This window comes from Thamnophis elegans, chromosome 11 (assembly GCF_009769535.1).
Source record: "Thamnophis elegans isolate rThaEle1 chromosome 11, rThaEle1.pri, whole genome shotgun sequence".
Taxonomy (NCBI): Eukaryota; Metazoa; Chordata; class Lepidosauria; order Squamata; family Colubridae; genus Thamnophis; species Thamnophis elegans.
In genome coordinates this window covers 55796988-55824933 of record NC_045551.1, presented here as the reverse complement: position 1 = coordinate 55824933, position 27946 = coordinate 55796988, and the positions used below count along the sequence as shown (strand labels likewise).

General features: G+C 43.4%; 1 protein-coding gene across 13 annotated transcripts in view; it reads right to left on the bottom strand.

Annotated features, from left to right (window-relative positions):
* MYCBP2 (MYC binding protein 2) overlaps positions 1-27946 on the bottom strand; it is a 149426-nt gene that overhangs the window by 59572 nt on the left and 61908 nt on the right. For 12 of the 13 annotated variants that reach the window (XM_032226680.1, XM_032226682.1, XM_032226684.1 and 9 more), the window contains exons 35-51: positions 27209-27340; positions 25788-25966; positions 24839-24981; positions 23781-23881; positions 22526-22744; positions 19151-19376; positions 18233-18351; positions 16190-16277; positions 15814-15863; positions 14499-14671; positions 12700-12844; positions 11140-11352; positions 9639-9694; positions 8064-8179; positions 6154-6251; positions 4775-4891; positions 2581-2721 (exon numbers count right to left, since the gene is read on the bottom strand). In XM_032226680.1, coding sequence (XP_032082571.1) covers positions 2581-2721; positions 4775-4891; positions 6154-6251; positions 8064-8179; positions 9639-9694; positions 11140-11352; positions 12700-12844; positions 14499-14671; positions 15814-15863; positions 16190-16277; positions 18233-18351; positions 19151-19376; positions 22526-22744; positions 23781-23881; positions 24839-24981; positions 25788-25966; positions 27209-27340 — 2316 coding nt within the window. The remainder of the gene's footprint in view (positions 1-2580; positions 2722-4774; positions 4892-6153; positions 6252-8063; positions 8180-9638; positions 9695-11139; positions 11353-12699; positions 12845-14498; positions 14672-15813; positions 15864-16189; positions 16278-18232; positions 18352-19150; positions 19377-22525; positions 22745-23780; positions 23882-24838; positions 24982-25787; positions 25967-27208; positions 27341-27946) is intronic. The other variant, XM_032226686.1, reaches the window with a different exon arrangement.

Sequence of the window (27946 nt, the reverse complement as noted above, 5' to 3'; positions counted from 1 at the left end):
ACTTTTGTTAGCCGAGTACGTTCCTCAAGGTATCCGCAGGAGGAAAACCTCTGATAAAACGAACGGTTTAGGCTGCCCGCTCTTCTACAGGCTAATGTAGTGTGTCATGCCATTCACCAAACAGGATAAGCCCTTCAGGCAGCTGCCTGATTTTGGTGCAGGAGGATTTCCTCTTGTTGAAGGAGAGGACCAGACTTATCACAGGTCAGATGAAAGTGATATGAAAAGTCAGTCTGCCACTTTGTGAAGAGTTTATTGCACGAGGCTTGGGAAACCAGGGTTTAAAAACTGGATGTTCTGCCACCAATTTGTAATGGGAAATGTCTGTTTTCAAGTGAAGCGGCTAAGATAGATAAAACCCACCCAAGATGGGTTTTTTAAAATGTGCTTTACTGCCTGATGACGCATACGCTCACCGGTTTTGATTATATTATCTGCTGTATTTTGACAAAGCTATTTTTAACACCATTTGTTGGAAAACACAGAGCTGCAGAAATGTTTTCCAAAGTGAAAGGTTTTAGGTCACAGAGGTTTCAAAGGCCTCTTGTCCCTCATTTACAAATCAGGTGGTGGAAGATGCTGCCTTTGCTCGGAGGGGACAGCAAAACAGAGGGAAGCCACGTTGGTCCACATCAAAAATGAACTCATTAAAAAAGAAATTGTCTACATTTTTTTTTAAAGTCAGATTCTTTAAACTGAATAAGAGGTTGCACTGCAGATTTAAACGAATATTTGTGATAGATGTATTTTGCAAAGAAAAGGATGAAAATGGTACATTAAGTAAGGAAGTAGCATGTCAGCCGGGCAACTGAATATTCAAAATGAATGCATTTGTTTGCTCAATATTAGCATAGCAACTTTTCTAAGCAGGGCCATCTACAGTACAACAGTTCCCAGGTCAGAACACTCTTTCAATATTTGTCTGCCATGTTTAATTTTCATGAGGGAAAAGACGTAACTAAAATAAATCAGAATTGAAGTATAGACCAAACTCTAGAATTTTATAATTTTTCAGTTGCACATTCTTTTAGCATTCTCAGAAATGAGATTTTAATCATATTAGTCTTTAAAACAGCCAACCTGCAGAATCACGCGTTTCTAAGTTATCATAGCATTCATTAGATCACCAAAGTTTTTTTTGCTAAAATAACCCAACCAAACAAAAATCAAACAAACCCATGCATACCTTAATTATATCTAAAAATAAGTATTTTACACTTTTACAAAACCCACTGCAGAACGTATTTTCTGGATTCAATTATGGTTTCAAAGTCAACCCTCTACCAGGTTTTCTGAGCTAGATAAGGAGGAGGCCCCCAATTTGTGACTGATTCCTTTCCTGGGGCTTTTAGCACCTTCCTCTCCCACCAACCCCCCCCCCTCCCTTGAAAACCTGGCATTTCCCACAACCTGAGAGGGATATCCTGTTTTAAGAGGTCCACAAAAATGATAAATACAAAAAGGAGGACGACAAATTAACTGAAAACCTGATTCTCAAAATGAATCCGATTAAGCAATGTGCATTTCTGGAACCTTGTTCCCATCAGTTTTATCACCTGCTTTCCTTTCTCCCGAGAAGCCAGTCCTATTTCTCTCTATTCAATATAGCGGGGGGAACAGTCCCGAATAGCCAACTCTTTCTAATTCCTTGTTGGTGCGCTTGCAGCATTGAAATTCGTGCTCAGTCCCTCCAATCGAGCTCCGGCAAACAAACTCTCCTCCACACCCTGTTTGGATGCTGTAAGCAAGCCCTACTTGACCAGGCTACAACACAAAAATCTCTAACTAGTGTTATATTAATTGCAAGCCCTTTGGCTTTAGAGGCATCCAGCTACCTTGAGCATCTGTTCATTAGTCTCAGCACCACATTCTTTTAAATTTCGGGGGGGGGGGGGGAGATTTTTCCAGGATCTGGAGATATCCTCCAGTTTCTCACTTCTGCTTATTAATTAAAATAGTAACAGCAATAGGACTTAAGACTTAGATACTGTTTCACAGTGCTTTACAGCTCTCTCTAAGCAGTTTACAGAGTTAGCTTATTGCCCCTAACAATCTGGGTCCTCATTTTACCCACCTCGGGAGGATGGAAGGCTGAGTCAACCTTGAGGCTAGTGAGGTTTGAACTGCCGAATTGCAAGCAGCTGGCAGTCAGCAGAAGTAGCCTGCAGTACTGCACTTTAACAACTGCACCATTAAGGCTCACAATATTTCATTGCTTTAAAGAAAGCTTAAGTCCAGAAGCCAACTAAGAAAAGCAATAACTATTTTCAGTGCTGCCCACTTTCTTGGAAGCCATCTCCCTGCCCAGCTAAGCTGAATTCATGGTGTGGGTTGATCAAATGTATGATGCAGATCACACCGTAGCCCTAACTAGCACAAGGCAAAGATTTATGTGTAGCTCCTGCATCCATAAGAGTGATGTAGAATTAATTGCAGGAGTTCTTTATTTTTTTCCCTCTATTCTCAACTGCTCTAAGTCTTAATTACTTTTCATACCAAAATGGATGGAAGTTGCCAATTGATAGGGGGAGAAAACCAACCCTAAGTATTACGGTTTCTTTAGGGATGCCATTTACTTACATCAACGGGGACCAACAGACTCTTGCCAAGATGCTGATTAAAGGAAAGGCACCAAGCTTCGCTATAACCATTCAGATTTGGAACGTATTTCCGTATCGTCTCCTCGTTCAGTCGTAACCACACCCCATCATCATTGTGGATCTGGGAAGAAGGACCCAAGATAAATGACTTGTACAAAAAAACAATAAATGGATCAAAATTGAGGTTTTAAGAATTCGGCTGAAAAAACAAGTATATATTACATTTCACATTTGTTTTCTGAGGTTTTCGCAGGTGTTAGTGTGTAGGTCTTTGGTTATTTGGGTTTTCTCCCGCGTAAAATTGGAAGTGTCTTGGCGATGTTTCGACGAAGTCTCATTCATCATTTTCAGGCTTGTTTGCTCGGCTTGGTGCTTCCAGGAGCAATTTGCAATTTGCTCCTGGAAGCACCAAGCCGAGCAAACAAGCCTGAAGATGACAAATGAGACTTCGTTGAAATGTCGCCAAGACGCTTCCAATTTTACGCGGGAGAAAACCCAAATAACCAAAGAACTACATACATTTCATATATATATAGTTTTAATCGACTCTTGGACATTTTTCATGAGGTGGGCAGCCTTATAAATTTGATACAGAAATAAAAATATCATGACACCTAACAGTTCCAGCTTTGGACTTTTTTAAAAATCCAAATAAGATTTTAAAACATTCAGGAAAGAGGTTAAATTTCTGGTTGCAATAAAAAATCTCTATACTATTCATGTTGTCTTGTATTTTCTGTTATGGATTACACCAGTAGAGGCTAAACCAATTTCACTGCATACATGATGTACAATGTCAATAAAGGCTATTATATAAAAATGTTTGAAATTTAAATGATTACATAGCAATTGTGATATGAAATCTTGTTTTGAAATAGCAGGTACTGTTCTGATCTAGGCTTCCCAAGAGCACGAAGCAACTTCTGGTCCCGACAAAAACACCTTTTATTAATTGACTGTGAATTCTGCTCATTCACATCCAGCAAAGTCTTTCAAGGGAGGATTTAAAGTCACACACCTTATCTGGCTTGGAGAGCTGCCAGGCCAATATTTGCAAAACTTGGCAGAAGTCTTGGAGGGTCACAGGCAAATTAAGCGAACTAATTGTCTCCTGAAAACTCCACTCCCCTTTGCTCCTCTTTCATTTCCTCTGGGAGAAGCCATTCATCGTCCACCTGTGGCCTTACTCCCAAGTCGACCCCTGTTCTTTAGCTGTTCCCTTTGTCTGGCAACTCTGCACATACGCACACTGGGAACAGACTCCAGCTGTTCGTCTGCCTCACTGATGTCTGACTCTGAAGGCAGCTGATAACTGGCATATCACTGTGGCCTCCTCTTCTGCCTCTGACATAGAGCCCTCATTAGAGCTTTCCCCAGACTCCAGGACTGGCCCATGTTCCTCCCCAACCTCTTCATTGTCTAAATCTGCTGCCAGCTCCGGCCGTTGGTGGGCCACAAGAGGTACTTTCCAATTTCAATCAATCAATCAATCAAATCTTTATTCTATCATAGATCAGCATATTTCTTATTTCTGAAAACAGTAATGCATTGCCACCAAAAGCCTGAATTACACTGATGAGCAGTTAAAATCAATATTCACCACGTAAGGATGACTGGAAACTTCAAGATTAAAAGAGATACTGGGATCCAGATGAATAAATGATTTAAACGTAGTATGCATTTTACAGGGAAAAGTTGGCTGGACAAAATTAGCTATTAAACTTTCAAATTTCCTGTGATTTTTTTCCCCCCAAAACTAGTTGACACAAAGCAGAAATGAGTAATATGTTTGAATGAGTAACAGAAACTTTGGAACATCACACTCAATTAAACAAAAATCTCTACCTTAGTTTGTCCAACAGAAATAAAGTAGCGCCTCGGAAGAATTTAAAGCAATGTGGCTGGTTAATAACACAATCTGAGTGATTTATGCTCATTAATTGGGCTACAATGGCCAAGCATCTCCAAGACGTTGCTGTATTTTGTGGGAGCTCAGATTATTTTCACTTGAACAGCAGATCTGTGGCAAGATCAACAAAAGTCTCGGATGGCTTTGAGGACCATCCATCCAAATGTTAGGTAAGATTAGCCAAAGGAGATTTGGGATGATGGCCATGGATGCCAAAGACAACCAGCCTTCGTTACAGTTATCTTCCAAGATTCTTAGAGGTTACCTCATCAATAAAAGTAATGGATCCATTGACTTTAACTAGGCCAATCTGTTCACTCTGAAGAGACGGGTGGCTACGGATTCGCAAGCCAGCACTGTCCTTGGCCACAAATTTGCGAACCTGCAAAAAGCCCAGGGAGAATTAAGGACCCCGAAACCTAAACAAAAACAGTTCTTGACACCAGCAATGTTACACAGAACCAATTTCGGGGGATAAAATCTGCATAGTTCAACAACTATTTCCCTTAATAGCTGCTCAAAATGTCCACTAAAAATGTCAAATCAATTTGTCTCTTTTTGGATGACAAAGAGAAAAGAGGAGGGGAGGGGAGAAGAGAGGAGAGGAAGTAGAGGAAAGGAGAGGAGAAGGGAAGGGAGGGGAGGAGAGGAGAAGGGAAGGGAGGAGAGAAGAGGAGAAGAGGCGAGGAGCAGGGAAGAGAAGGGAAGAGAGCTGTAATGGCATCTCTCTTACACTGGGTCAGGGGTTAGATCCCTCTTTAAAATAGAATATGCTGAAGACTTCTGGCTTATGCGCAGCAGAGTTTGATCCCTGCTTGATTTGATCCCTAGAAATTACTTTAGAAGATTCCAGCATGGAATGGTCTGTCAGAGGGGATTGTTCAATAAGTGTGGGCCACAGAGATAACAGAGAAATAACAAACGGGACATCCAAAGACCAATTTCAATGGGCTTTTTTAGGGAGAAGCCTATCTAGAGCAGGCATACACTCCCCAAGTAATCTATTTTTTTGTGTGCATTTATTCTGATGAAGAACTAGAAAAATGCATTTGCCTGGAGTGAGTGGAAAAATCAGAGATGGCTGGTACCCCGTAAGATATTATGGGAAAATTACAGCACCACATTAAAACTCAGGATCAGGGTAAAAAAGGCTATTTCAACATTTGTACAAACTCTGCAGAAGTAAAGCTGTTCCTTCCTGTCTCCCAAGGGATCATAAGATGATAATGTGACCTAGTTTGATTAATGAAACATCTGCAAGAAAACAACCCAGCTCAGAGAGCACCAAGGACTCTTCAGATCAGATCAAAGCACATGGGCGCAAAGCAAAATACCAAATGCCTGGACATCATCCCACAGCTCTGGAATATACTTCATTTTCTTCTGTTCTTTTTGAGTGGCGTTTCTTCATCTTGCAGCCACAGGACAGAAGTGTCCTGGGAGTCAACCAAAGATCCATGTAGCTGGTTGATGCATTGCTTGAGGGGTTGTGGCTCTTTGGGCAGGGCGCTTGAGGACAAGCAGCCTTCAAAACCCACAGGATGGGATTAAGGCTCCTCTGCTTGGCTCCTCTGACCACTGAACTGGCATTCCTTTAAAGATGAAATTGGGTTAGGTGGTGTCAAATCGTTGTCCTTCATATACCTTGTTTGGCAAAGGTTCAACTTTTGGTTTTATCAACTGGGTTCCTGGTGGGACCATCCCTTTTGGAGGATCTTTCACTTTAACTTCCAAACCAGCATCTGCAAGTGAAGGAAATCACTGTGATGTAGGAAGGTAAAAAGGGAAACTGTGGCGAATAATTTTACCTTTCCATGCTTGGCCAGACAGAATTACATGGAAACAAATGCTCTGTCTTAACACATTGGCAAAAAATAAATAAATCAGAACACAAAATACAAGCCGGGTGGACACGACCTTGTAGACGGCCCTCTCTCTGTCAAGGACCTTGGAGTACTCATATCTAATGATCTAAGTGCCAGAGCTCACTTCAACCTTTGAAATCCTGTGTCTTCTTGAGAGGGTATCCTCTATCACAGAACCTGCTGCAAATGTGTTCAGGAAATGGTGAACTTTACCACTTTACAAGGTGCCTCGGTTACTTTCAGGAATCATTCCGTGCAGCAAAATGCAAAATGGAAGAATAAATGCCTTCATTCTCCTGACCCAGAATTTCAAAGGCTGATTGATAACCGCAAATTCTCAAAACCCATAAGGGGAAACATGGAAAGATACACCACCAGCTTACTTGTCATTTGAAGCAAACAACTTTGGTGTTAGCAGTTTGGCTGTGAACCAAGTAAGTCTGAGCTGCTCTCTTAACATACAGAGACAGAGGAAAGTAAAGGAAGGGCTTGGTCAGTAGGTCTTCCTCATTCATAATCAAGGCAACTATAGTGGTAGCTCAGTACCAGTGGTGGGATTCAGCCAGTTCGCACCTATTCGGGAGAACCGGTTGGTAACTTTCTAAGCAGTTTGGAGAACCGGTTGTTGGAAGAAATCTTTTGTTTTTTCCCACTTTACAGGGCTAATCCTGTAAGGAAGGCAGGAAGGAAACATTCTGGTGTTGTTTCTAGCCTAATCTTTATTGCCCTGCTTACAGAAACTGCCTCTCCGGTTAACCCTTATTACCATTGTAAGAACTAAGGCGAAGTGCCCATCAACCTGAGTGACATTGACTTGGTCACGCCCACATGATCACATGACCACCGAGCCCCGCCTACCCAGCTGGTCATTAGGGCAGAGAACTGGTTGGTAAATTATTTGAATCCCACCACTGCTCAGTACTCAACTGCTACAAAATTCATCAAATCTGGTACTCGGTGCATTTTGACATGAACATTTTTGTTCCGGTACTCATCGTTTGTTCGGCACTCAACTCACAAGGTAGAACTTGTTGGTGTCGGCTGCCTTGTGACTCGCTACATTTCTTATGGGGGGGAAATTTATTTGGTACTCATCATTTGTGGTATACTCATTGCACTTCCCGATGACTACTAAGTAGTGGTGAAATGCACTTTTTTAAACTACCGGTTCTGTGGGCATGGCTTGGTGGGCAGGGGAAGGATACTGCAAAATCCCCAATTCCCTCCACACTCCTGGGGGAAGGATATTGCAAATCTCCATTCCCACCCCACTGGGGCCAGTCAGAGGTGTTATTTGCCTGTTCTTCGAATTACTCAAAATTTCCACTATCGGTTCTCCAGAACTGGTCAGAACCTGCTGAATACCACCTCTGACCCAAATCCAGATTTTTGAGAAGAAAACAGAGTTCCCACTATAGAGAAATCTCTCTAAACTAGCTCAAGTAAAAGCTGAATTTCACCCCTGCTACTAAGGGGGAAACAACTGTAGTTGTTATGCCTGCTTCTCAGCAATTCTATTTGCTTTTCTATTTGAGACAGAAAGCACAGAAACTCAGCATAGGCTTCCTCCAAAGCCTGGTCCCTCTCATGCTTATGAAAACAGATCTTCTCTATCCAGGGTTTGGCATGCAGCTATAACCAACTAATACTAGGATGTTATAAAGCGGACAAAATTCTATTCAAACATACCTATTTCAATGCCATCAATGGTAACATGTATAGTGTAGAGACCAACTGCTCCTGGCGTCCAGTTAGCACAGTAAGTACCATCGTTATTTACTCTTATCAACATATTTTCACTTGGTCTAGGAAAAAAAAAGCCAAAAACAAATATGGGAATCACAACACATCACCACAATTCTACCTTCACTAATTCGGGTCTTGTGGGTGCTTAGAAAATCCAGCACAATTGCACTTATTTTCAGGAACTAAAAATTAAGAGCAATTAATTAGAGCAGAGGTAGTCAACCTTTTTATACCTACCGCCCACTTTTGTATCTCTGTTAGTAGTAAAATTTTCTAACCGCCCACCGGTTCCAAAGTAATGGTGATTTTATGAAAACCTAATGAAAATGTTTTTAAATAATGCGAAGACATTTTTTTAAAAAAGTCAATTAAATTTTTTTTAAAAGGAAAGTGCTTCAGTATCGGACAAAACCTCTACCACCCACCATGAAAGCTGGAACGCCCACTAGTGGGTGGTAAGGATCAGATTGACTACCACTGAATTAGAGCCTTTCTTATCCTCAGCATTTCACCGCTCAACATCAATCAAACATTTTGTGTATCTCAATTTTGCTTCCATCTTTCTTTGCCTTCCCACATCTGGATATCCTCCAGGTGGTTGCTTTCTTCCAAACACTCCCAGCTAGAGTATTTTTTTAGCTTGGGAGAATCTGTGGATGGCATTTACACATGATAATATATTTGGAAAGATAATTTAATCAAGAATGTAATGCAACAAAGTTTGTTCAATAATCTGTATCTATGAAAAGCTATAGCCAAATATAGCCAGCAATAAAATCCAATTAATAGAAGCAATCATTCAATCTTGGTTTCACATTATAACAGCTGCAGAACTAAAAGACTTGGTTCACTCCACGGGAAGACATTGTAAGGCTGTAATTCATGGTAAAGGTTACCCAACTAAGTGTTAACTGACATGGTGATAATTTTTGTGTATCTCGTTTTTTCCACGTGTTTCACTTTTCTTCTTTATAACTGCCATTCTAATAGCAAATCCTTCACAAAATTTATTGCATTACAGTCTTCATTAAATTATCTTTCCACTGATATATAATTTTAGGGCACTACTGCAAAAAAAGTGGTGTTACTAGCCATCAAACATAAAAAATACTGTACTTTTCCCAAAAGGTTTCCACAATTTTGGCCACTACTGTAGTTTGATAAAACACTACGTTTTGTATAGAGCCATTGAACTAGAATCACTGCAAACAGTCACACAAATTTAACAATTCATATATAGAGAAACCCAGTGACTGAACATGTTCAAATATATTTCCCATACATGAAAGGGTAACTATGTTTTATCTCTTTTTTCCTCTTCTTTGCTTGCTTGCCTGCTTGCTTGAATCCATCCATCCATCCATCCATCCATCCATCCATCCATCCATCCATCCATCCATCCATCCATCCGATTTTCCCTGGAACTGTTGCTAACATATAAAGATGAAAACAATTGTGCTAACTAGCTAATGGGTAACACTACTTTCTTTAGGTTTAAAGATCATACAAAACTGTTACCTCTTAGGTGTTGGTGAAGCAAAACGTAACTCCTCAAAAGAATAATTTTCATATACCTGAAAAGCAAAGGGTGTTGTCAATCTCCTACTGTTATGTTAGCAACTTGGAATAACAGCCACTTTGTCTCTCCAGACCTCCCCAAACTGGTTTGACCCCACAAGGCAAAACTTGCTTTCTCCCCATAGGGAGACTGCGGCTTCTACTTAGCCTGTGCATTTGTACTAATCTGTTTGTGAGATGGCGAGACTTTCTCGTACCCTTATCAACCACTGAAGAGTCTCAAGAAACTGGCTAAACCAGGAATGTGAAACTCAAGGCCCGTGGGCGTGGCAGGTGTACTTAGACCTGGCCTGCGGGGCCACACTGGAAATAGCAAAGGACCAGCCCATGGTGCCTCTGCCAGCCAAAATGGGCTCCCGAGCTCCGTTTTCAGCTGCGACTGACTCTGGCAACCCTCTGCCAGCAAAGAGAGTTGCCGGAGGCCATCGCAGCCGAAAATGGAGTTCGGGAGCCCATTTTGGCTGGCAGTGTGCTCAGGCAACCACAAGTGCCCCCGAAAGCAATGTCGATCTGGCCACACTCACCCCAGCCCCCTGAGTTCAAACACAACCCTGATGAGGCCCTCAATGAAATTGAGTTTGGCACCCTCGGCCTCAACTAAAAGACATGGAAAGCAATAGAGAATGGATGGAAGCAAATAATTTAATTGTACATTCACTTGCTCAAGGAGGACTGGTAAGTCAGCAGCATAATTTTGAATCTAGGCTGTTTTTTTTTTATAAAAGCACTTAAGACAGAAAGACAAACAGAGAGAGAGAATCATGCTGATGTACAGCTTGCTTAGTGACTGAAGTTACAACAGCACTGAAAAAAGTGACTTATTTTTCACACTTACAAGCATTGTATCACCCCCATTGTCACATCATTACAATAAAGACGTTTGGCAACTGATTCATACTTATGACTGTTGCAGTGTCCTGGAGGGTCATATGATCCCCCTTTGAAACCTTGTGACAAAGTCTATGGGAAAGTCAAATTCACGTAACAACACTGTTACTCACTAAATAACTGCGGCGATTCACTTAATAACTGTGGCAAGAAAGTTCATAAAATGGGGCAAAACTCACTTAATATCTGTCTTATTTAGCAACAAAAACATGGGGCTCAATTGAAGTCGTAAGTCAAGGACTACCTGTACCCTTTACCTCGTTTTCCCAAAAATAAGATCTCCCCGGATAATAAGCCCAATCGGGCTTTTGAGCCCATGCGCTAAAGCCCTCCCCTGAAAAGAAGCCCTCCCCAAAAATATTGCAACACAGCAGCAGCCATGAGGTGACCACGCTCGCTGCCTCCTGCACCTCAAAAATAATAAGACCTCCCTGAAAATAAGGCCACGTACTTATTTCGGCGGTCAAAAGACCCTGTCTTATTTTCGGGGTAACACGGTAAAATTCCCCCATTCTGTATTTCAAATTGTTGTGGCCTAAATGGTGCCACCTACCTTCATCATTGTTATAGAAATGTAGCGTGCTTCTTTGACAATCATAGGCTCATAGGATGCTTCCAGCTTGGGGGAAGGGAGTCCCCCGAAGGTCAGTTCTGGTCCAGAAGCAGTGGCCCCCGCAGGGCTGCCGGGGGCCCGCTGTGTTTTCTTAGCCTGTTCCTGCTGCAGAGAAGTTTTCTTCTGGGAAACTGGGATTGCTTTGACTTCCACCTGGAAATTTCATTAAAGAGAAGAGAGATGGTGGCAGCCATAAAAACAGCAAGTCATTCTAAACCCCAGACAAGGGATTATACAAAGAACGTTTTGGTCTTCAAACTACCTTTTCAAACCACCCTAAAGCGTTCACAAATGTAATTGTTGTTCTCGGTTTGTAGCAAGGCTAAAAAAGCCTTTGTTGAGCCAGACTTTTCACTGCTTTGACTTACTAAGATGATATGTCAGAAAGAAAAGCCAATGGCAGGAAAATGAATGCAGGAAATCTCTCAAACACATGAACCCCCATGCCATAGGCAATCCACAGGGGGTTTAAATCGTCTTTGCACATTTAAAAAGGAATAGGCAATGAAGACTTTCCTTAATGTATGCAGTGTATATTATGTAGTGTACACTGGAGGTGGTGACCCTTTTGAGAGCTGTAAGCAACAAAATTTCATTTTAATGTATGCCGATTAGTGTACATTCAAAGTGGCAATAAAGTTATTCTAAGTAAGCCACAAATCCTGAGCTGTTTAAGCACTCTAGATAATCCCTAAATGGCGTTATCTGTTCTGATTTAGGCTTCCCCAGCAGCACGAAGCCGAGTCCTCATCCCGATAAAACCCCTTTTATTTAATTTACAGTGGATTCCTCTCCAGCAAAGTCCCATAGTCTTTCAAGATAGTTCACAATTACCGACCTTTATCAGGCTTGGAGAGTGGCCAGGCCGATATCTTACAGATGTCGCAATACTCGGCAAAAATGCAGGAATGAACTAATTGTCTCCTGCAAACAGCCCTCCCCTTTCACTCCTCCTTTATTCCCTGTAGGAGGGGGTCATTCATCGTCCACCAGTGACTTTAATCCCAAGTCAACCCCTGTTCTTTAGCTGTTCCCGCTGTCTGGAAACTCTGCGCATGCACACACTGGGAACTGCCTCCAGCTGTTAGTTTGCCTCACTGATGTCTGACTCTGAAGGCAGCTGATAATTGGCATATGGCTCTGATCCCCCTCTCTGCCTCCGACACAGAGCCCTCATCAGAGCCTTCCCCAGACTCCAGGACTGGCCCATGTTCCTCCCCAACCTCTTCACTGTCCAAATCTGCTGCCAGCTCTGCTGGCCACTGGCAGGCCACAACAGTATCCTACAGTCAGCTATGAATCATGCAGCTGAAATATAAATTGCTCCTACATCCCAGCAACGCTCCAAGTTCTAGAACAGAGGCGCCAGTCTCAAACCGTTTTACAAAACTATAGATGTAATCCCGTTAAATCATTTCCACGCAGGGGAGATTCGTCAGCTGCGTTCCTGAGAGGGCCTTAGGCTGGAAAGCTTCTTTGTCGTTCATATAAGCCAACTACCTTCATATTAGGCACATGGACCACTTCACCGTATTGGTCTTTGGTTTGCACGGTGACAATCGTTGGCCAGCCACAGCGGATGTCGTCTTTGTTGAGGATCAAGGATGTTTTCTGGGGATCCGCATAGGAATCTGGTTGCAGCCACCTATGGAGGAGACCGTTTTTAGCACTCCTTTCAAATTCTTGCCTCCGCGGATTCCGCAGAGGAAAATCACAGTAAAAGGAGTCCCTGTGGATTTTACTCCGCTAGTTGTTGCTAACTCTAGGGCAGTGTTCCTCAACCTTGGCAACTTGAAGATGTCCGGACTTCAACTCCCAGAATTCCCCAGCCAGCATTCGCTGGCTGGGGAATTCTGGGAGTTGAAGTCCGGACATCTTCAAGTTGCCAAGGTTGAGGAACACTGCTCTAGGGGATGGTACCGGGTTTCTCCAAAATTAACACTGGGCCTTATTTTCTTTTGATCCCCGAAATAAGCACTTGGCCTTATTTTTGAGGAGGTCCTATTATTTTTGAGGTGCAGGAGGCAATGAGCATGGTCACCTCATGGTTGCTGCTGTGCTGCAATATTTTTGGGGAGGGCTTATTTTCATGGGAGGACTTATTTTAGTGCATGTGCTCAAAAGCCCAATTGGGCTTATTATCCGGGGAGGTCTTATTTTCGGGGAAGCAAGGTATTCATCTCCGGCTCAAGGCCATTGAGCCACCGCTGCCTGAAGACATTTCTATAGTCATGTGATCAACAAGACTATATGCTGAAGCTCATGGAATGCTGCTACCTATTTATCTACTCGTATTTGCATGCTTTCAAACTCCTAGGTTGGCAGGAGCTGGAGCAAGGAATGGGACCTTGCCCGTCACATGGCGCTCAGGCCTCGAACCTGGGCTGTCAGCTTCACAGCCGACAAGCCCAGCAATTTAACAGCTGGGCCACCATGCCAGCCCCCCCCCCATTTTTTTGTAATTACCCATTATAAATTGGAAATTAAACCTTTTCATCCCAAAGAAAGAACACATAATTTCTAGCGAGATACAATAACTTATTTTTTTTCTTTTGCAGTAAAACTGTTTGCTGCTGTCTTTTGATGTTTAGTCACCATTTATGCCATTTTAAACAGTAATTTCCTTCCAAGTGTTAACAGACCCAAATGACTGGTATTGATCTCAATTTCTTAAAAGCTTCCAACATTCTTAAGTCTTAGGGCACACCCAATCCACACATGACTTGATTAGGTGAGACTGAAGGCTAAAATATATAACGAATGGTTGCTGGAATTGAGTATGTCTGGTTTAATGAAAAGAAGAACTAGGGGTGACATGATAGCAATGTTCCGATATCTCGGGGGCTGCCACAAAGAAGAGGGAGTCAAGCTATTCTGCAAAGCTCCTGGGGTAGGACAAGAAGCAATGGGTGGAAAGTAATCTAAGAACTAGAACTAAGGAGAAACTTCCTGACAGTGAGAACAATTAATCGGACCAATTAAAACAATTATTAAATAATTAATCAACTTGCCTCCAGAAGTTGTGGGTGTTCCATTAATTTGACGTTTTTAAGTTAAATTGTGGAACGCCCCAACATTGGAAGTTTTTAAGGTGATGTTGGATAACCATTTGTCTCAAGTGGTGTAGGGTTTCCTGCCTGAGCAAGGGGGTTGGGCTAGAAGATCTCCAAGGTCCCTTCCAACTCTGTTTATTCTGAAACTGGGAAGGAGAGATACCCCTCCAGAGGGTTCCCCTTAATTCATCCTAAAGGCATCCTAAGAGAGGGGTAGCTGTGAATGAAACCGAGCTCTTGCAGTACCTGGCAAGTCTCCCACCGCTGGAGCCCGGCATACAGGAGATAAAATCCTCCAGGAAGGACTGCTCATTGCTCTGAACTTGCAAGGGCAACGTTCCTTCAAGGGCTTCCAAGATACTCGGGGAGTGAGACAAGGCGAGCCCTTTACCCAGGATGCCCGAGTGAGATTTACACACCTGGGAGAGACGAAAAGCAATGTTACCTACTGAAAACAGCCTTCAACCCCTTGCCTTTCCTAACAAGATCACTTCAACAGTAAATGCAACTATGGGTGATATCCCCCCCGCCCCCCATATTTTACTTCTAAGAAACCAAGCTGCTGCAATTGTTGACAGTGATGACATATTTTAAAAAAATTGAATCAATAAATGTTACAAAATCTACTGCAATGACTTCACCGCTGGCAGATTTTAATGCCAACTCTTCATGGGGAGGTGCTCTAAAATTCCTTATAGTGATGTCTGGAAATGGCCTTAGACGGGCTCAAAACGATCTGAAGGGTGCTTTTTGGGAGGGGGGGGGGCTGTACAGTAGTCAGAATGAGCCATGGTGGCGCAGTGGTTAGAGTGCAGTACTGCAGGCTACTTCTGCTGACTGCCAGCTGACTGCAATTCGGCAGTTCAAATCTCACCAGCCTCAATATTGACTTAGGCTTCCATCTTTCCGAGGTGAGTAAAAGGAGGACCCAGATTGATGGGGGCAATATGCTAACTCTGTAAACCGCTTAGAGAGGGCTGTAAAGTGCTGAGAAGCGGTATGTAAGTCTAAGTGCTATTGCTATATTGCAGGCTGATTCTTTCAACTGCAGAGACTCAGAACTGTTTAAGCTCCCATTGGCTGACTTAATTGCTATGCCTATTCATTGGCTGACCTTGTTCCCATGTCTCTCCCAAGTTCATGAATATTTTAACACAGTTCGATGCTGACCAGGCTAAAAGTTGCCTCGGCCTTCCATCCTTCCGAGGTCGGTCAAAGAAAGACCCAGTTTGTTTGGGGTGTAGGCTGAGCCTGCAAACCACTTAGACTAAAGGGCTGTAAAAGCACCATGAAGCGGTATATAAGTCTAAGCGCTATTGTTGTTGCTATTTCCTTGAGGCATTCTGCAAAGAAGTGACCATACCCTTCATGCAGCCACCCTCCCAAACCCTGGTAGGGTTAATCACTTCACGGTATCCAGAAATTCTCTTTGTGTGCATAACAGAAAAATACAAGTTTGATTCTGAAAGGAACAGAGAATTGTTTGTATGGATGGGGTTTAGAAAGAGAAGCAGACATGGGAAGTCCCACGATCCAAGCGGGGAGGACAGATCTGGTCTACCTGCAAGGCCGCCTCTTCCAGCATCTCAAGATCTTCCTCCAATTCATTGCCTGTTCACAAATAGGAAATAATGACACACCATCAAGATACAGACCCTTTTCCTATGCCCCTAATAATTTTTTAGAATTTATTGAGTAACCAATTTATATGGTTGCTCATCTCACTGATGGAACTCTGGGCAGCAAACCAGGATGAACCCATGAATCAAGATCAATTAAAAGAAGCAAGTCAAGACGCCTTGCAAAATCTCCTCACCCACACAGCAACTTTAGGGACATTGGGCTCCATTAACATCCTGGCCCAACTCTTGCCTTACTATTCCCCAAGCCCCGTGCCAAATCTCCCCCCCCCAACAGATCCTTAATGGATCACCTACCAATAGGAAGGACCAGATCCTTTTTCATTAGAGCTGCAGCACAGGCGCCTCCTAGGTTGGCCAGCTCTTTCTCAAGCTGAACGATACCCTTGAAACGAATAAAAGAGATGAGGTAAAAACTCTTAATTTAGGTCCGCCCGAAGTCCCTCACACAAGATGGCCTAGATCATGAGTCAAACTCAATGTCAGGGTTCCAAGTAAGACCCCCCCAACGAAAGAAGACTCCGAGGTCTGAAGTTCCTCAAAGTTCCATTTTATTAGAGATGTCATATTGGCACATCTGAGAAAGCCTGAACATGAAAGCTTCCAGGTTTTCCCCATCCAAGTGAAAGTTCAAGTCCCTGCCCAGCACCCACATGTCCATCACATTGCCCAAAACTGGAGATGCCTCCCAGTCACACCACTGAAGCTGCAGGGCAAGGTGTCCTTGACTCTCTAAGAAAGGAATGTTATTTAGACTATATATCTCCCATACTCCATATAACCACCCCCTCCCATTTTCCCACAGTAGAAAATGTGGCAGGCCTGAAGGCCCAAATGTAAAAGATGGCTTCCAGGCCTGACGCTTAAGATCTGTGGGCCAGATCTGACCCGTGAGGTGCTTAGATCTGTCCCGCAGGGCCACCCTGGAAACAGCAAAGGACTGGCCAGTGGTACCTATGCTGCAAAAACATAGCTTGGAAGAGCCGTGCGGGGCACGCCCGAGCTCTGTTTTTCCTGGCAGAAGGTTACAGGGAGCCATCCCAACTGAAAACAAAGCTTATAAGGGCCACGTGTTCCTCCCGAGCTCTGTTTTCACTGACAGACAGTTGCCGGAAGCCATTCTAGCCAAAAATGGAGTTCGGAGCCTGTTTTTGCTGGAAGAGCACCGTAGGCACCACCGGCCAGTCCTTTGTTGTTTCCAGGGTGGCCCTGCGGGACAGATCTAAGCACCTCACGGGTCAGATCTGGCCCACAGTTCTTGAGCGTCAGGCCTGGAAGCCATCTTTTACATTTGGGCCTTCAGGCCTGCCACATTTACTACTGTGGGAAAATGGGAGGGGGGGTGTTATATGGAGTATGGGAGATATATAGTCTAAATAACATTCCTTTCTTAGAGAGTCAAGGACACCTTGCCCTGCAGCTTCAGTGACTTGAGTGACATCAAATCCACCCTGGCCATGCCTCTCACCCCACCCCGAGGTTAAACATAATCCTGATGCGTCCCTCAATGAAATTGAGTTTGACACCCCTGGCCAATATGGTTGGTTCTCTTTCCTACAGTAGGTCTCGCTTTTCTTTCAAAATGCTGGCACTGACTTGCAAAGCTCTGAAAGTATGAGTCCCCAAGTTGCTAAAGCACCTGTTCTGATCTAGGCTTCCCCAAAATGCATGAGGCAGAGTCCTGGTCCCAACAAAACCCTTTTTATTAAACGAATGTGAATTCCCCTCATTGACATTCAGCAAGACTTGGCAATCAGTCTTTCAAAGGAATATTTATGACCACAGACCTTATCTACCTTGGAAAGCTGCCATATAAATATTTTCCAAACACAGTGCTGTGCAAGGAGAGGCTGGGCACAGAATGTCTGAGATTCACGGACAGATCCTGAAACAAATCTAATGACCTGCAAAAGCCTCCTCCCCTTTCGCTCCTCTTTTATCTCCTATGGGAGGGGACAATCACCTTCCACCTGTGACTTTACTCCCAAGTCAACCCTGATTTCTGAGTTGTTCTTTTCTTCTGGCAGCTCTGCGCATGCGCACACTGGGAACAGGCTCCAGCTGTTCCTCTGCCTCACTGTTGTCTAGCTCCATAAGCACCTGATCAGGGCCAGATGGCCTTGGCCCCCTTTCTGCCTCCAACGCAGAGCCCTCGTCCAAGCCTTCCCCAGCCTCCAGGACTGGCCCATGTTCCTCCCCAACCTCCTCACTGTCTGACTCTGCTGTCAACTCCGCTGGCTGATGGCAGACCATCACAGCACCATCCATAGGCTCTCTTGGCGTTCCCGTCTCCAGAAGTCTTTCTGCCCCTGCCCATTTTCTCTAGATGTCAGTACTTACTTCTTCAGGTCCAGGACTAAATTCATATCCTATGGCAAAACACTTGAAGCCGTAAAAAGAAGCCTTTTCATCCTTTACGTAATCTGATGCGGTTTCCAGTGAGAAGAGGGCTTCATTGCCTAGGAGGAAGTAGCACAGTTAGCAACAAAATAAAATAGAGCAACTAAGCTGCTTACAACTGAATGGAAAAGCGTGTGTGATTAAGCTTGTGAGCCTTGGCACACATCCAACTTTTTTCCACGCACAGCCGACAAACTCTGTCTCAATAACCAGTTTGCACCACTCTGGAATGGCACTTGCCGTGGAAACCAAGCAATTTCCTGATCCCTCCATACTATCCGATTGCAAAAACAGAATAACTTAACCCCAAAACGCTGGAGAATTTTTTTTTATTTTTGCAAAATTAATTTGTAAGTCACCAGTATCACCATCTTCTTTTAACAAACTCATAATCCCTTGAGGGGTGGAGTCTGGCCAACTGAATGAAGCTGAGTGTTTACTGGCCGGATGCCCTTCCTGCCGCCAATGCAGAGTTTTGTTCAGCAGATAAATTCTCATTGTGCCCAGAGAGAGAAATATCTGCCACTACCTAGGATCGAACTCACCGCCTCCTGATTGTGAGGCAAGAGCTCCGCCTCTAGGCCACCGCACCACTCACTTGTAAGTCACCAATATGAAGCTTTAAATTTCCTGACTACTGAACCATTAACAGAAGGATAGATGAAATGGTCCAAGTGGAGAAAAAAAACCGTGAAAAAAATAATTTAATAGTACCCAACACACTAAAACTTCTTCACGTTAATAAAGTTGTTCTTTTCATCCGGGTGAAATCCAAATGAACTTTCTCGAATTCGTTTTAAGTGATTTTTTTTCTCCCCCGTCCAGCCGTTCTTAACCACGTTTAAAAATGAGATTTACCTGGTAGCACTAACACCATTGTGGGCCAACCTGATGAGCCAGAGAACTTTTTCAGTTCTATCCAGGAGTTGAGGTTTTCATGGACGGATGCCTGCTTGGGTCCAAATCCTGAAAACTGGAGGACTCGCGCAGGAATGAGCAAGCGGAGAACATCCTCCGACTGAGCCGTTCCACACTGGCTATCAAACTCTATCGAGATCCACCTGACACATTCTGGAAAGGTCACCTAAAAAGACAAAACAAAACAGAAGAGGGAAGTACAAAGGACTTTTCTGCTGCCACCACGACTGGATGAAATTGAAATCTGTTGAACCAGACTCAGGATGCATGCCTGATTATCCTATACATCCTACTACAGTGACGGCTAACCTTTTTCTCCTCGCGTGCCAAAAGGGCTTGCACTCTGATGACAGTGCACGTGTGTGTGGTCACACCCATAATGCAATGTGCGCGCAACATCCCCTGCATGCCCCCGCCCTCCTGCGCATATATACGCGACCCCCGCACCGCATTTTGGGCCTACCAGGCCTCCCTGAAGCCTCCTGGGACCAAAAATGGAGTGCGGGGGAGGGAGCACAGTACATACACACACCGTGCTCTCCCTGTCCCCAACACATGCGCGCCCATCTCCTGCATGCGTGGCAGAGACCTGAAAATCAGCTGGTTGGCAGGAGGAGTGCGCCCATGCGTAGTGGCACTGAGCTGGGCGATGACTCGCGTGCCCGCAGAGAGCGAGCTCCGTCTGCCATACGTTCACCATCATGGTCCTAGGAGTCCTGGCCCAAATATATGTGTCATGCCCCTGTCGGAGCCTGAATCTGTGGGAGAAGATGAGCTGGAACCTGAGCCGACAGAGATTGAGGGGGTGGCTTTGTTATTTTCGGAAGAAAATGGGGAAGGGAAGGGCCTTTCAGGATTAGGACAGATTGTAGGCAGGGAGGAACAGGGGCAGGATGAACATGAGAGACAGAGCTCAGGTGAGGAGCAAGGATCACCCCCTCCTGATCCAAGGGCTCGGAGAGTGGAGAGAAGTCATGAACAGCGCAGACTGAGCAGGCTACTCAGGAGAAGAGTGCCCCGCCCATCTTCACAAGGCACACCTGGGGACTGAGACTTGAGGAGGTACTGTGGGGAGGGCCATTTGTCAGGAACAAATGCTGAGTTCCTGAAGAGTCACGTGCCGATGTTTGAACTTTCCAAGTGTCCTTGCATTCCTTCTGGCACTCTGGACTAATTACCTGGATCTTATGTTTCCTGAACTCCTTGATTTGCCCTTAATTTGCCAAATAAATTTGCTGTGCAGCTTGGGTGCAGACAACGGCTGGGCTGGACTAATTGCAGCCAGAGGCTGCTTGAGATTTGTATGGGAGTTTGTTATCTCTCTGCTCTGGGACTTGCCAGAAAAGGGGAATTTGGAGCAATAAAGGGGTGACTTGAACTGCCAGCTCTTTGTGTTAGCTTTGTGCCTGGCCCTAGGTCATCACAACGTGCTGGACTCTTTGGAGACACCGAATGTGGAAGTCGCATAGAGACCCACTGTGGAGAAAATCAAAGCCCTCCATGTTTATATCTACAGTTAAAAGCTGATCATTTGCGTGTACTGCCCTTGTCTGGTCCGGCTCTAATTTAAAACATGAGGATGAGTAATATAAATGTATGCCTTTCCCTATTTTAATCTCATGATACCGAATGATTTCTATATAACCAAGCAAATTGTTTTTAGATATTTTTGCTCAAAAAGCTGTTGGCCAATGCAAAGCCATTGTTACCTAAACATTAAGACACTAAAACTCTACAGGTTGTTTTCGACTGAACAACAGTTTGTTCAGTGATCATTCAAAGTTACAACAGCACTGAAAAAAAGTGACTTACAACCATTTTTCACAACTTTGCAGCATCTTCATAATTAAAATTTGGATAATTGGCAACTGGTTCATATTTATGATGGTTGCAGTGTCCTGAGGTTATGTGACCAGCTTTTGCGACCTTCTGACAAGCAAAGTCAATGGGGAAGCCAGATTCCCTTAACAAACGTGTTACTAACTTAACAACTGCAATGATTCGCTTAACAACTGTGGCTAGAAAGGTCATAAAATGGGGCAAAACTCACTTAATAAAACGTCTCACTTAACAACGTAAATTTTGTGCTCAATTGTGGTCATAACTCGAGGATTACCTGTACTCCAATCATCCCATTAATCCTGCCCATACAGAATTTGAGTGATTTGGTCAGCAGAATGATACCAACTCAAATCATCAGCTGAAGAGGCGCTTTCGCTGCTCACTAATACAGAAAGAGAGCAGGTCACTCTAAACCAGAGGTCACCAACATGGGGCCCATGCCCCACAGGGGGGCAATTTGATTTTTAATGGGGGCAATTTGAATCTTGCTTAAACCAAGTTAATGGCAATCAGGATTTTAAAGATGCTTAGGTGGGGCATGGCCAAAAGAAGGTTGGGAAACATTGCCCTAAACATTGTCACAATCTATCCATATAGTCAGGCAGAAGAAAGAAAACTTGACTTTGGAGACATGGTTTATGGTATTTAATTGGATAACAATTGATAAGACATGGTATTAAGAAACAAACATGGATATTTGATCCAGGATCAATCAGGGTTTAATTTTGGGGATGGTTTGAGATAGTTAAGAAGCCGTTGTAAATTTTCTACTAGTTGATTATAATAACAGTTTGTTAACAGAAGGCTTTGGAATTTTAATCTTGTCTGTTTTTTCCTGTTAATTATTTGGTTATTAATATAGTATATAGATGACAGGTTAACAGCTTGTAAACAGAATTAGCAATTTAAAATTCTTTGGGCCTGTTTTGCAAGGGCTGGGAGCCTAATACTGTTGTAATCAGAAATCAACTAGAGAGGACAATATGTGTATAGGTGTTAACCTTGTTTTTAAATATACCTTTTTCTTTTTGTTTTGTTTGTTGTTTCTTTACCTTTCTGTTTGTTTTTTTAAAATTTGGTGTTATTTTAACCTTTTTAAAATCTAAATACAATTTTATTTTTTTTAAAAAGAAAGCTATGTTGCCCATATCATCATTTTGCAGGCTCTTAAATGTTCCTGCTCTTCTGCTCTAAGCATCCTTTTTATTATTTCATTTCATTTCCCAGGTAATCCAAGGGTGCCAGTGTAAATGACATCTGGCGGGATGATACTTGCATTCAGACCAGGATTCCTCATGTAAACCTACATCTCCTTTGCTGAAGAGTACTGAGTTAAGCTGCTAGGGAGGTGTTTGCCGTTAACGTTTTCGCTAACTGCTCCAGGCTTCCATGACCTGAACTGACTTACCCAGCAAATTAAAAGACCCGGAAAACCACCCAGTGCCCCAACGATGGGGATTTTGGGAAGCTCACCTTATAGTGGGTGACGCATGCTGGCTTGTACGGATGTTCGCTCTCAATGACGGCATAGTGGTTAGAGGTGGTGCATGCGGAAAGGCCTTGCTCAGGCTGGTTGCCGGTGGTGCTGTCGGTGGACTGATTGGGATTAAAGGCCAGAGGGGTGTACTTCTGGTTCAGCACCGCAACGGAGGGAAGCAGCTGCTGAACCAGGCCAAAAACCTCCATGGCTACCTGTGGGGTGACAAAAGGCAGATGGAGCAGGAGTGGGATTCACTGGTTCGCACTGGTTCACCGAACAAGTTGTTGCAAGGACTGACTGCAAGAACTGACTGCCTCTGCCGACCCCACCTTGCCCCTCCCAGGAGTCTCCACGTGGTCCGTTCATCATGCCAGGTAAGTGCAGGGCCCACAAAGCAGCTCTGGGATGATGAAAACGGGCCTCCTGGAGCCCAGGGGAGACCTTTTTTGCTCCCCTGGAAGCTCGGGAAAAGCCTCCGGAGCCTGGGGAGGGCGAAAACGCCCCGCCCTCCGGTGCAGGAGGCCGAGTAGGCCACACCCACTCAGCAACCGGGCAGAGAACCAGTTGCTAATGTTTTTCAACCCCACCCTTGAGAATTTTATACTTTTCTATTTTTTTTCCATTTCAAAAGGTTTCTATTTTCCATTTTTTCATTTTCATCCACTCACATATATACTGTGCATAGCCAGAGCCATACAACATTAAACAATAATCGCAGCAATTCCTCTTGTCAACAATAGCCCAAAAAATAGAAACCCAATATACATCTTCCACTCTCCGTACATCTCTTTCTTCCCCTCCAATTTACTATCTTCCCTCCATCATCCCCCTCTACCCTACTTCCCCTCCCCCTCTACCACTCCTCTCTCCCGATCCACTCCCTCCCTTCCTTCTCAACCTCCCTCCCATCCTCTCTCCTGCCCTCTCTACCCATCTTTCTTCTATCCCACTCCTTGAGAATTGAGGCATATGAGCTGACTAAAGTTATAGCACCATGGCAGGAAATAGGGATGCTCCTTTGGACCGAGGATAGGTTTCTTTCATTGGTCTTGTTGGGAGTCACTTAGGATTATCAAATAGGAACCGTAAGGAGCTGGACCCCTGGTGGTACAATGGTTAAAGTGCAGGGTTACAGGCAAACTCTGCTCATTGCCTTGAGTTCGATCCTGATGGGGCTTAAGGTTGATTCAGCCTTCCATCCTTCCGAGGTCAGTAAAATGCCTACGCCTACAAACTGTTCGAACATACCTTGGGAATAGCTGCTGCGACGGGTTCTATGTGGGCTATCATCAGAGGAAGGAGCATAGAAAAGAGGCTGGACGAACTCAGCAGCTCAGGGATGTCCTCAGCTACAAATAAAAAAAAGTGGTTCAAGCATGAAGGCTGTTTATGAAAGAACACATGACTCCTTGAAATAGTTAAGACCTTGCACTTCAGCTTCACCTTCACCTTCGATAATGAGGGATCCTTGATGCTCTCTGAGCTTGGTTATTTTCTTGCAGATGTTTCATTGTCCCTGATGGTGCACTGATGATACACTAGAGCCAACGAGTGACCTAGTTTGGGTAATGAAACATCTGCAAGGAAACCAACAAGCTCAGAGAGCACCAAGGACCCCTCATTTCAACTGAGCTACAAATGTTCTCCTTTATTGGAGCTTCGTTATGACAGAGACTATCCAGCTTCTCTTTCACTGCAGTTGCCCGCTGAGCCCGTCATGCCTCACCCAAGCAGGAGCTGCAGTCTGTTTTTTTTCCAAAAGGCAACTGGACTTGCTTTTTCCCTGAAGACATTTCGCTTATCATTCAAGAAGCTTCTTCAGTTCTGAACTTCAATTCTGAATCGACCTGATCAGAAGAAGCTCCTTGGATGAGAAGCGAATTGTCTTCCAGGAAAACAAAGGAAGTCTAGTTGTCTTTTGAAAAAGCACCTTTGGGATAACCATGACTTGGATGACTTGAGGACCTCCATAGACATTTACAAGTCTGGTTATTCCCATCCGTCTCCTTTCTCCACCTTCAGACAAAATGTACACTCTGTGCCTCTTATTTCCCTAACGATTTCAGAGATCATTAACTGACCATTGGCGATGACAAAGCTAAGCTGCTATTATTATTCTGTGAATCTCCACATGGAGAACATCCAAGCAAAACCCTCTGATCCACTCCTACTATAAAGGAAGCCAAGGAAAACGGTTCCTGCTGTGGTTGCTTTTTTGTTTTTTGCTGCCTAGATGGTGAGAGCAAATTAAGGGACTGAAATAATTCATTCCGAGGTTCTTAAGGTAATTTAAAATATCTTCTTACCATCTACAGCAAGAGCTCTGTGCAGGAGATCTTTCGCCGCTCGGACCACTGCGCTCACAACAGAAAGTGCTCGGGTGCAATTCTTATCTTCTTCGTTGGCCTTATTTAAGAGCTGCGATTGCAAATCTCCATCATACTCGCTTCTGGAAAATGGAAAAAAAGCCAGTCAGAGAAGCAAACTAGTACCGTAATAGACCTAGGTGTGGGCACACAACCCTCATCAGATCATGGTTTAGGCAGCGCAAAATATTTTGTTTTCTTTTAATGACGATGTAATCCCTTGCTTCAAGGTGGAGTCGGGGCCATTAAGCCTCTTCAATTTTTATTTGCTCTTCTGCTTTCCATACACCATATTATAGTCTATTTCGTCTTCATCTCTCCTCCTTGATATACTATTGAATACTCAAAAAATGTTTGTTAAGATGTATAGGTATGCTTTGGATTATATGTATGTTAAAAAAAAAATTAAAAAAATTCTCAAAAAAAGAAGAAGGTGGAGTCAGGGCAACTGAATGCATTTCCATGAATGCATTTACTGGCTGGATGCCCTTCCTGATGCTTATGGGGAGTTCACAGCAGATATTATCTCTCTGTGCCTAGAGAGAGAAACATCTGCCGCTGCCTAGGATTGAACTCTCAACCTTCCGAATGGGAGGCAAGCATCTTTACCTCTAGGCCACAGCACCACCACAGGCGGGGCAAAAGAACATGCTGATGTATTTCCCTTTTTGCAAGGTTTTTTTTTGCTTCAAATCTGCGGATGCAAATTACTATACATTCTTTTAAATGTTACCCATAGTCTATTTGGAGTCAGGTGGCTTCAAAATGCAGTAAGTAAATAAAGTACACTTTCCTACAAATGACTAACACAACACCACATTCATTTAAACACATTCATCTTGGCTGTGTTTAAAGGTAACACCTAATAAAACTCCTTCGTCGCGGATACCTATAATAAAGGATCTGTGGGATTTGGCCCCGGGTCTGATTGGTGCCGTTGCTGCTCAAACTGCAAGTGCTAAAAGTGAACGTCACACCATCCGGACACTGGACAGTGGTCATCCCTCCGTCTCCATTTGCTGTGCGACTTCCATAATTCCTCAGACGGACAGCGTACTTCATGTTCTCCTGCAAACATTAAAGCCAGAGTAAACTTTTTTTTTCATTTATTTCAGTACAGCAGAGCTTTAAAGATAGCATTCACATTGTTAAAATATGAAAAGGGGCTATTTTAAATGTCAGTCTTACAGTACTATTCTTGCTGAAACACCATTATTAATCCATTTATTATGAGACATACAAATCTTTGAATTACATCTGTTTTCTGCTATTCTATTGTAACATGGTTACATAGCGAACTTTTTCTGCAGTGGCCCCTGCACTGTGGAACATCCTTTCGGAGATTACAATGGGCCGGATCCCTGTAAGCCTTCTATAAAGCTCTAAAAAGCTGGCCCCGCTCCTGAACCTGGAGCGCTATATAACACCAAGGGCCTCGCACCCTAGCTTTACTATTAAAAGGCCAGGTATCTTGCTTCTGTTAAGTAGTTCAAATTAGGCGTTTTAATCATAACCGGTATTCTGCCGGATTGGACAGGTTCGCCCGAACCGGTAGCGGAAATCACGGGTGGCCCCGCCCATTTGCCCCCACTCTATGGCATCCCATTTGGCTTTTTTTAGGCAAAGCACATACACGGAAGGCTGAGCGCATGTGCGCATGTGGACGCTCACATTTGCAAACCAGTAGAGAGGATAAGTGAATACCATCACCACCCCTGGTTTTAATGTGGTTTTTTTTGTTACCCTTATAATGCTTTGTTACTGTTTTGTTTTTATTGTTTTTAAAATTCAAATTTTAATATATGTGAGCTGCCCAGAGTCATTTGCTGAGATGGGCAGCTATAGAAATAATAAGATAAAATACAATAATACAATAATAAAATAATAATAAATAAAATAAAATATACAATAAAATATACAATAAGAAAAAAATAAGAAAAAAGAAAAGGATAGGGAGGACTTTTGGTCATGAAGGCTCGGTAGAGTTGTCTGAAACTATATAATGCTTAAACTTGGTAGACAAATCTCTGGGACATTTAGCCCATCTATTTTGCATAATTCTCTAAACCAAAAGATGGAGCATTAATTTTGGCCTACTATATCCATTTCCTCCTTATGCTCCCAGTCACATTTCCTGCACACTAAACCACTTAAAGAAAGAACAGTACTGCCCTAAAGGAATGAAGTTTCCTACGGCTCCCTTGGCTGATCAAAAGTAAAGCCAGAAATAATTAACCTGCTAGGTCGTTAGAAGCGTTGGTCTTCAAGAGAATTTAGATTTTCTGCAGGGAAATCTATTGCTGCACTTACCTTCAGAGGAACGACTTTGTCAAGTTTAATTTCTGCCATCTCGCTCGGAGAATCGTCTGTGGTATATGTTCCTTTAACTAATTCTAGAGATGTCCATCTATGGGAATGAGTTGAATCTCCTGTATGATCACTCTAAATTTAAAATTTAAATTTTAATGCAGCTATAGCCTTAATAACAACAATAATACAAATGAACAGTATAAAAGTCAGAACTTCTATCCTATAAGCGTGTTTTTTTTTAAAAAAAAACAAAACCTGAGTCCCCTCGGGAATAGGGCGGCATACAAGTTTAATAAACTAAACTAACTAACTAACTAAAAAAAATTATCTTAAAGTGTTATGGATGCCACACAAATCCACACCAGAGTAAATTCAACGCAGGTGCTTAAAACGCTCCTAGGGATGGACAATTTCTTCTTTCCCTTCCCACACACACTTGTACACATAGAAAGGCATGAGAGAGGTTTATCCTATTTATATGAAAGGAAGATGGCCGATTCCCAGCAAAGACCACTAGAGGGAAGGAAAAGCACACCCCAATTCTATAAACGGTCTGAGCTTTCAATCTTTTCATCCTACTGAAACTCATCATATCCCAAAGGTGCTTTTTTCAAGAGGCAACGGGTCTTTCTGGTTTTTATTTGAAGACGTTTCGCTTCTCATCCAAGAAACTGACTGACATGCTCTGACTGCATGGAGGGGAATGGAAGGATTTATACGCCTTGCAAACAGCTTGTC